The sequence below is a fragment of the Pocillopora verrucosa genome, chromosome 14, assembly GCF_036669915.1.
Source record: "Pocillopora verrucosa isolate sample1 chromosome 14, ASM3666991v2, whole genome shotgun sequence".
NCBI lineage: Eukaryota > Metazoa > Cnidaria > Anthozoa > Scleractinia > Pocilloporidae > Pocillopora > Pocillopora verrucosa.
This window is the reverse complement of record NC_089325.1, coordinates 10,994,561-11,004,747: the sequence shown is the minus strand read 5'-3', so window position 1 is coordinate 11,004,747 and position 10,187 is coordinate 10,994,561. Positions and strand designations below refer to the sequence as shown.

Here is a 10,187-nt window from a genome sequence, read left to right as displayed (position 1 = left end):
AAGTCATTAAAGCCATTAAATGACCAGTCAAAGAACAAGTCATGAGAAACTTTGATCTTCCGAACACCAAACAGAATTTGTAAGGTCATTGTCGGTAGAGGTGTGATACGGTGCTAGATGGATTGCACCAGATGGATTACCGTTAGTTCAAAAGTAGAAATGGCGAGGCATTAGTGATTGCCCTGCCAAGTTACTTTTCTTTTTTTCTTTGACAAAATTTTTTTGAACTCAGCTATTAAATTATAGCGAATGAAGAAATAAAATCCCATTTTTACCTCGTCATTCACCACCTCTTCATGTGATTTTTTTTTTCAGAAGTAATTATTGTTACGAAATCGTGAAAAATTCTCAAAATGTAATATTAAACATCTTACAACAATTAACACTGGCGGAACTCAGCTTCTTTAGTTTCCATACGGCATGCACTTTCGTTTGAAGAGAAGCTTGGCTAACTGTTAAAATTCAGTCTGCGTTGAGATGCAATGTGCGTGGTGCATGTAGCAACCCTGCAGTGATTTCCGCACGGAAAATTAGCGACGGAGCGAAATAACCTCACGTAATCTGTTAATCGGATCATTTTATAGTTCAAATTGTTTACGCATAAAATACGTTTAGCATGTTAAGGGCTGATATGGTACAAACAGAATAAGCGCTAGCTAACCTCATTCGGTGAGCGTAAAGCGAAATCTCGTGTAGGAACAGGTGTAAGGTTGTGCAGAAGTTACAAAAAGGCGATTTGCTTCTGATAAAATTTTACAAGTCGAAGTGTTACTTGGTGAGCTCAAAGGTGCACGAATGAGTCGCACACCAAATTGGAAACAAATGCTCGTACGTTCTCTTTATCGTTTCAGAAATCGTATCACTTTTATTACTTACCTAACCCTAGGCAAATTCATGATGGTTATTGCGGAACTAATGAAGCTGCAGCAAACAGCCCTTTCTCACTACAAAGACGTATGATGGCGAAACACATGAAAGTAGATTACGATTAAAAATTAACTCGATCGAAGGGTAATATATTAGAATGTTGAACAGCTTAATTTATGTTCACTGCTTCCAGTTTTCCTTTCACGTTCGAGCTAATTTTATAGAGGGTGGGAAAAATTCAGAGAACTCAAGGAAAGGTGAACTTGTTCTTGTCCGGCCACACAATTTCCAGCACAGTAAAGGTATATGTGAAACCGTCGACGCGTCTAGGGCGGTGTAACCTGGATAAGCGAGGACTAATGATAGCTATTGAGCATAGTTATACTTAAAGTTTTTTTCACAGTGACTTACCTGTTAAGAGAATCTCCTAAAAAATCACAGCAAAATAGTATTAGGCAGCCTCAGTTGATTGAAACAACCTAAAGTGAAACCCATTGAAAGCAAGCAAGACACATCAGAAAGGCTGCATGTCAGTCAATGTCATTTTGACTTCTGTTTTGTTCAATAATAAATCAACCGGAAATCACACGAGGGTATCAAACAATGAACATTTCCTGTTCTCGACTGAATTTGTTAGACTTGTTACCCGTACCGTAAAACTGTTTGACAAACGTAACATTTGATCGTGTTGTAATTACACAAGAACATGAAATGCTACAAACTGAAGCTTTAGTTTATTTGGAAAGATGCTGCGGAATATACGTGTAACTTTCTGCCATTAACCTTCTTTGTCTTCATTGTTCCAAAATGAAACCGAAAAATGCCCTTTTGATTTTAGTAAAACTGTCTACGACAAATTATTTTTACCTTCCGCCTGTGACAAACCCTTAAGTAAATTCACTGCGAAAAGTGCTTTGGAGAACGATAATAGAATTAGCACTTATTTAACTATATCGTTACACACATTCGACAATAATCCCTTAATAAAGCTAAATTCCTTGTCGCTTAGAGTAAAACGGTGAACATACCACTTTTTATCCTTGTCTGTAAAGAAATTCCTTCAGGTTATGGGGTTTTGTCAAATTTTCGTCGCGTTAGGCTGAAGTAAAGAAGGCGGATGGGCTAGACAGTATTTACCGACACACACCGAAGGTATAAATAGCTGGAGCTTATCCGCGCGCGTTGGTCACGGCTGGAAACGAAAAACCGCCCTATCCTCGATGAAATCACAGTGAAATCTGCTCTAATGATATCAGATTGTCAGATGATGCGGCACTCCACACAGAGATACAGAGTAAACTACAGATAATAATCAAGGTGTGATAAGGAAAAACACGCTTACTGAAAGAGCAAATTGTCCCCGCAAAAACACCAGCTTCTACGGAAATCACATAAACGAGCCTGGGTTGAGTCCATAGTACGCGGTATTTCTACTCCAGGAGTTGAAAGTTAGTGACTCTCAGGGTGTTACAGAGCTGAGTACATCCATCTAAAAAACGGACCGGAAACTGGATATGCTTTAGATGGACAGTAAACATTTAAGTCTGTGTGGTGTTCTTCCCCTCATTGTTATTTTTTATGCACCTCTTTGAATCTGGGAATCTTCCGCTGTTTGTAGCAAAGCTAGGAGATTTTATCTCATCAGCTAAAAGACTCGATCGGCAATCCTTTGTGTGGGGTATGTTTTTTCTGTTGTTTGCCGCGATGTCAATAGTGTATCAAAACGGCCTCCTTTCTTTGACCCTCTCTGTTACACTAAGCCTCCCTTTCTTCACTTTAGATGATAAACCTCTCTTGTCAATAATTCGGCCGTGTTGGAAAGAGCGAGATTTTCCCCTTAGGTCTCTTGTCGTCACGAGAGGGCCAAAATGAAGGAATTCAAGGCCCGTTTTTTCTCCGAATTTGAGAGTTCCCCAATATCCTTTGATCAAAGCATTCCAGTGGCCAAACCAACACAAGATACCTTGAGGAGTTTTTGTAAGTTTTCGCAACTCCTAGGCCGAGAATGGCGTGCACAATTCCACTGGCATCCTTTTCATTTCAGCAAAGGAGTTCGAGTCTCCTTTGCCACCTGGCCATGGTCAAATCGCTGATCAATGATACTCACATCTTTGTAAAAATGGGCAAATTAAGAGATTCACGATCTTTTTTCTCCCCAACTCCTCGAAATTGAAATTGTTTTGCCATTTATTCAACTGAGTCTGCAAATAATGGCTGAAAATCTGGAAAATGCGATGTCTCGAGTGTTACGAAACAGACTAGGCTTACCACCCCAAGGGCAGTTTAGGCAATGAAATGATTAACGACATGTTTCAAAAGAAAGTTTCGACCGATTCTCTTTCAATCACCGTTACGCAGCAAGCTTTTTGTGGCAGTAAATTGCGTGTGGTCTGAAAATTATCTTGATGTACTGTACACGATTCTGCTGTAGAAAACCTCGATAATCCTTTGCATCCAATTAAACATAACAAGCACCAATTTCCTCCTCGCTGTCAAAGTTATCGGTGCTTTTTGTTGCGTAATTGATCCACGATCTACACATGGTTGGCATCTGCCTCCAACGAGGGGGGTAGCACCTGGGAAGGATGGGGGGGGGGGTGACTTCGGAGAGGTTTGATCCTTTGTAAGACAAAATTCATTCATCCCACCACCATAACAAATTTCATGAAAATTGATAGGTAGATTCCACGTTGCCGAACGTCTGTTCAGTAATAGATCACAGATGGCGTCAAAATGAGTTAAGAACAAAATAGTGGCACAGGAGGACCACTTAAAATCTGCTGTGACCTTCTACTGTGCAGACCCGCGGCAACATGGAATCTGCTTGTTTTATATAATAAAGAAGCAGAAGATTTTGTTATGGCGACGTCATCCAAGCGGTTATCCTTCAACAGATCATAAGTAAGAACGAGAGAATTTCAGTTGATATTTCTCTCAGTAAGAACCAATCAAAATGCCGGTGTGATACAGCTTATCATATGAATTGCTATAAACTGCGGCAAAACGACCTCATAGAGTTACATTCATTGACAAAGTATTTAGAATCAGGTCTAAAGAAAAGCTACATTTTGACGAGATTTGACCCATCTGGGACCGCGCCCGTAACCGAGCAGGATTCCAGACCAGCACACGTTTCTACATGTTGGCCCTGAGGTTCAACACAAGGCCAGGATGCCGGCTAAGAAATGTTCAAAGTTTAAAAACGCACGTGCTAAGCTATCGTTCCGCCAATTAGTTCTTTTGCATCGTCACGTCCTCGTTGCCCGTCGCCGTCGTGGTCCCCTACCTTGCTGCCGTGTGATCATACCCATGACCCTGACAAAAATGTCAATGCGCGCACACGCGAGAAGAAGAGGGGTATTATCGAGCACTGGAGTTTTTAAGGTGGTCGTTGTTGTTGCTGTTTTTACCGTATCGATCTGATATCTTATGTGCAGTCGGGAAGTGATTGTTGATGATATTTTTTAGAACTGATGGTAAGTCATGAGTATGAGGGTCTTGTGAATACAAGCAACCTTTGCACTTTATCGAGGAAGTCTGGGTCATATTTCTTGCTCGTCAAGTCCTCGTGGTCTGCACTCTTTGATTTTTTAAACGGAAAAACGCACGCAATTCGAAGACGTGTAAATGATAAAACTTAAAATCTGCCTTTAACTTTTCAATATTCCGGAAATAAACAAAGTGTTTAAGGTAATTTGTAGAGAACAGTGTGTGCACTTCTTGCTGTTAGGGACTCACAGCATGAACTGTGGATCTGTGTGCAGTTGTCAGAAGACTGAAGCGTGTGGGTTTAGTTGACAAGTGATAACTTGTTATTTCCTGTAAAAGGTCATAGTCACGTCAGTTTCCATGTCGAAACGCGTCTACTTTTCTTGTAAATCAGGGAACAACAACTAAGAATAAATAGGGAGATTTAAGGATGAAAGAATCTGTTCGCCAAAATTGAAATTATATTTTTCTTATGTACTAATAAACTTGTCTTGACTCCTAGTTTTTCGAAACAATAATTTTATTACAACAGAACTGAACTTCGAACAAATACGTTTTATAAACTGGCAGTTTTCAGTTTCTCTTTATTTCGAGCTTTCGTTAGCATGTTTGTTTGAATGAATATCTTAAAATGTCTTCAAACATATTTCAAGCAACAAACCAACCGTTCTGACGATAACCATTTAGTAAGAAAACGTTTGCTATTAAACGTGATAGCACGACAAAATTTCTATGCAATAATTATTTCTGTAATGAATTTGCTTTTTTCCTATCTTCCTGTGGAATATTTTGAATTTGCTTTCCCCACGCATCCTATGATATATATCTTAATGAGAATAAAAGCCTTCAGTTGAAACACTTACGATTCAAAAGTGAAAAATAAAATCAGCTGTTTTCATACTATTTGGTGTGTATTATTTTCGCCGTACGAGTAACCTCTCACAAACCAGATGCGTGAGATGTATTCAACGTAGAGGCGTAATGCGTCAATTCAAATTCAAAATAAGTGCAAATTAGGTCTCAAAAACAAAACCTTTTAATGTACTTTGTTACGAACCTGCGTCAAACACGGTAATAAATGCGGAAAGGGAAAGAAGGTTTTCCATTAAAATTGGGGAACTTTCAAATTACAGTTTATTTCCCCGCTCCAATCAATATGAAAATACATTTCACTGACGCATACGGTGTGTTCTCGTGTCGACTTTACTCTTTTCAAGAGAAACAGGTTTTCAACTTCGATTAAACTCACGTAATCTTTTTACCCATAAGTTAGCTCAGGAGACTAATTTTTCCCCGCTTCATTAAATAGGATGAATGTGTCTCGCGTTTTTCTTGTTTGCTCATTGAATTAACACTTATCGCAATTAAAAACCCCACGTAAATCCACCAGTGACTTTTTTTGGTTACGTCGCCAATAACCTCTCCTATCTGTGTTTTCCTAGATGACTTAAATTAAAAAAACAAAACAAAAAAAACCAAACACACTCACGCACCCTCCACGTCCAAATTTTAATAATTGATAGCAATTTCATTGCAAACTGAAACTACTCAAAATGTAATCTTCTTCTTCAATGTTTCGTCTATTAACATTTTCATTACCAAATGAGACATCGAAGTATTTACGAAGCATTCAACTTTTAAAAGCATGCAATTCATGTTAGCGTGGGCGATGACCAAATTACTTACAATCGTCTCTAATGTATTACGTTACTGCTGGCTGACCCCATTGTCGGTTCAATAGACTCTCTTTGCATGAAAGTCACGTCCGAATTCCAACAGCTATCATCAGCTTGCCAAAAATTAGCACATATTATACGATTTTCGAACCTTTGCGCTGAGTCACCCCACTCGATAAAGTTAATCTTCGCCTATTTCAGGTGCATAAATTTTGAACTATTTAAAAATTACAGTCCTATTTCTTCTCCTATCAGGAAAATCTTCGTGATCTTTCTGGAAAGTTTACATCTCGTGTTCTTTGATGTCTGAAAATACTACATTAACATGAGACAGAGTTTCGCTCGGCCTCCCAGAGTCTATGATTCTGTGTGTGTTTTTTCATAATAAATGAAGTAAATTCCTTGTCTCTGGATGCACGATCCTCTTTGCCACGATCGTTATTGTGGCGCGTAAAATATTTTGTTCCATTTATACTGGAATTAAACTAGATCTTCTCTGCTCAACCACAGCGATCTCCTCAGAGTAGCTTTCCTGAATTACAGGCAACATTCGTGAACTTATTTTCCTCCTTTTCGTTTTCACTGCAGTTCTTTCGTTCTCAGGCTGATTGTCTTTAAAAACTCTCAACCACTCTTGTTTCTCTTCAGACGTCTCGGCTCTGAAGCATAGAAATCCTGCAGAAGAACCGATTCGCTCTCCGTGCGGAATCAGAGTAAAAGATGTCTCGTCGTTTTCTGTCAGAGCACAGGACTTAAATCGCAGAAACGCGCGAGCTTTTCTCCCAACGAATGACGAATCTGTGTAGAATACGATGAACGGGTCTGACACGTTCGTATACGCCTCAGCCATAAGTCTGACTTGACGGCTTGGGTTTTTGTCAGTAGTCAGCGATAAATAACCAGTCTTGGTTGCAGACATGTTTTCGTTCATATTTCCTTGAGTTTCCTCTCTGAACGGACGAGCTACTTTCGCAGAATTTTTATAAACACAACTGTGATCAGATTAACGCAAGGGAATGCAGCCAATATGAAAACGTATGCATGTAGACTGCCTTTTATTTCTCACAATAGGAAATGACGTAATGATCCTACAAATAAACCAGTAAAGCGGAAAATTTTTCCTTGTTTTTTCTGTTCTTATTCTACTTTCCGTTTCGTGACGTTGGCGTTACCATGGAGAAGACATGTCACTACGTGACAAAACGTGTTCAACGCGCCTTGCGTTACCCTAGCACATTTTTCGCGTCGTTTCCAGAAATGTTCTAATCTTTCGAGAAGTTGAAAATCACAAGGCGTTATGAAATTCTCTTCTTATTCTTATTGAATTCCAAAGCGTGTAAGGCCAAATTTAGCGTGAATCGTGGCTTGTTTTGGCAGGCGTCGCGCAAACAAAACCCCCAAAAATTGTCGCTTTTACCGGAAGTGGGTTAACTTTCTGATATTACTGTGACCTATATCGTAAAAAATATTTAATTGGACATGCTTTTTCGGGAACACATAGCCTTGTTTAGATACTGATATAATGTTTTGGTCTTTGTTGATCTTGTGCGTACGTGTGAAAACGCAAAAAGAGACAAATAATCGAATATTGTAATTAATAAAACCACTTCAATTTACGTTGTTTCTTTTCTTTGCGTGAAATGGTCTGAGATCATTTCGACGTAATTGCTTTGAAAGTAAACACTAGAATACAGCTGGAAGGTACGTTCTAACTTGTATTTGTTCTAATAAAACTTAAAGAAAGAATTGCTATTTACAGAAATTTGTCGCTGTCCAATGTTTGGGACACACCCGGGAAGGAACAGGGCTGAATCAAAACCTTAAAAAAAGTTACGAACTTGATTAAGATGTATCTAAACAGAAAGTTTGAATTTAAATACGTCACAAATTACTTCCTTCTTTCTCCAGCTGAAATCTGATCAGGTTTTACGCTTCATTATGTTGTTGATTCATTAAGGCTTGTTCAATCAAACATGATTAGATATTTATTCGAATTTGTAGCTGAGACGAAACTAAAATTACTGTACTGTATATTTTAAATCGACTGCTTTTATTTGAAACACTTCAGTTACGAGGCAATGTAAGGCTTAAACGCTTATTTGAAAGGAAAAGTCGCGGTTAATTTAGAGAATTTGACGTCCATGTTTATGTCGCCGAAACTTATATGTGAACGATTAGACCTAAAACTGATTTTTTTTATGTTCGTCGAAACTTAGGTCGGGTCAGGGACTCGAGATTCATAACTACGGCTCATTCTTTTGATCCAGTTTCTATACTGTATTCGAGTTTCGTGTACATAGAAACCTTTTTTATTTCCTGCGTCAAATGATTATATATAACTGAGATTTACTCCAACCTAACTTTGAGTTCAATATCTGTTGGGCGTGAATTGATTCAGTGCCAGTGACAAGTTTTCATACTGCGACGCCTTGAAAGGAAACAACTTATGCGTAATGTTAGCACGAAGTTGGAAAGTAATCTCCGCTCATGATTTCCACTATTTCAATACTTCCACAAGATTCATATCGCAGGTGCCGTTGTGAGGCTTAATTGCTTTGAAAGTCATTCATATAATGCATTTGAACTAATCGATTTTCGAGAGATCAAGCAAATTGGTGCGATATAAACATGTATCACATAACAATATCATTACTACTCTTGGCGAAGTCGTCGCCAAGTTAAATATTGAATTTTACTCGGCGAAGTCGTCGCCAAGTTAAATATTGAATTTTACTGAAGACTGAACTGACCCCGCGGCCAGAGATCACGCGAGGATGCAAGTTAAACAGAATGGAGACATGAATGAAAACTCAGCTGCTACGTAGGACTTGTTTCATCCTTTTCCGATATTTTTCAAGGTTTATTAAAAGACTTAAAAAGTCTCGACTCGATAAGTTTTTCGTTAAATTCATGTTTATATTGTGATATAGTGATCGATCGTGGAACGAACTTTTGAGATTGAAGGTCGGTTTCACATGATATTCTCTGGCGAAACTAGAAAGGAACCGAAAAATGTTATTGATACTAGTGGTTTGAAAAATTGATCTTGTCTCTCTAACCATTGCAGGTTTCGGATACCTCTGGAAACAACATGAGGTTCATATATTAGCGCTTTCCATTGATAGACTATTTTTGCCTGTCGTTTTTGTAGAATTCTCGGGATATTTGTGCAACAAGATGTTACTAAGAAACAATAATTTGCTTCTAGAGTCCACTCGTCACTTAGGGAAGATTAGAAAAGGAATCATTGAATAAACGTGTGAAAAAGGCACAGAACTGTTGGTATCATTATTGAGAAAGGGCCAATATAACTTGCTTTTTGTGATGAACACAGTCAAGTAAAAGGCGGATACAATTGTCTTACTGTAGGCGAGTTATGTCGACCGCGCCCGAAAGAGTCATTTCGGACGCAAACGAAGACAAATGTGGTTCAATATCAGAAGATAGAAATTGTGAAATCAATATTAGTATTACGGGCAAACCGAGTTTACTACGTAAAAATGCGACATGTTTAGAGGGAAAGTATTATGAGGACTACCTAGCAACTAAGTTCCTACTACCTACGACTACAAATTACCAACCCGCATGCAAACAAGTTAATTCTGATTAACGCAAATTTCAAGAGTAGGAGTAACAGTACTAGTGTTTTCATTTTGTGGCCATATCACACCGTAACGCCTACAATAGTAGACCTTCTAAGGGACATGAGAAATTTTATTGAGAGAAAAAGGCGAGTTTGTAAAAAAAATACTCTTCAAAGGAAATAGCTTGAAGTTCGTGAGTTCGAGGTAATATTTATGGTAACCGAGTGCAGTTGAGGAAGGTTCAACTGTTGAAACATGTTTTTTTTAATTGTCGTCCGAAGTTTGAGAATGTTGCGATAAATGCAAATTTTTTTCTGGTCTAATGATTGAAGTGAAGTTAACGGAAAAGTTATCGATTCGGCTTCGACATTTAAAAGTGCTCGATCGCTCAGGTAAAGTGGAAAATAGTGATTGTGATATAGTTCATTGGCCTCGTTCTCTAGGTCACTGATCTCAGCAATAAACATTCTTACTACTTTGAAAAGGCCAAGGCCTTATCTATTCAAGGTGTACATATAATATCAAAAGAATTTCAAGCTTGTCACGTGAAAACACTAAAAAAAACATGTTT

General features: G+C 38.4%; 1 protein-coding gene across 1 annotated transcript; it reads right to left on the bottom strand.

The window, feature by feature from the left end:
• Nucleotides 1–5,851: 5,851 nt before the first annotated feature.
• Nucleotides 5,852–7,061, bottom strand: LOC131789706 (uncharacterized). The gene has a single exon (XM_059106879.2). The coding sequence runs from the start codon at nucleotides 6,961–6,963 to the stop codon at nucleotides 6,502–6,504; it is 462 nt and encodes a 153-aa protein (XP_058962862.1). The 5' UTR covers nucleotides 6,964–7,061; the 3' UTR covers nucleotides 5,852–6,501.
• Nucleotides 7,062–10,187: the final 3,126 nt, after the last annotated feature.

Excerpts from the sequence above, each read along its gene's own strand:
- LOC131789706 (XM_059106879.2), bottom strand. The coding sequence starts at position 6,963 with ATGAACGAAAACATGTCTGCAACCAAGACTGGTTATTTATCGCTGACT.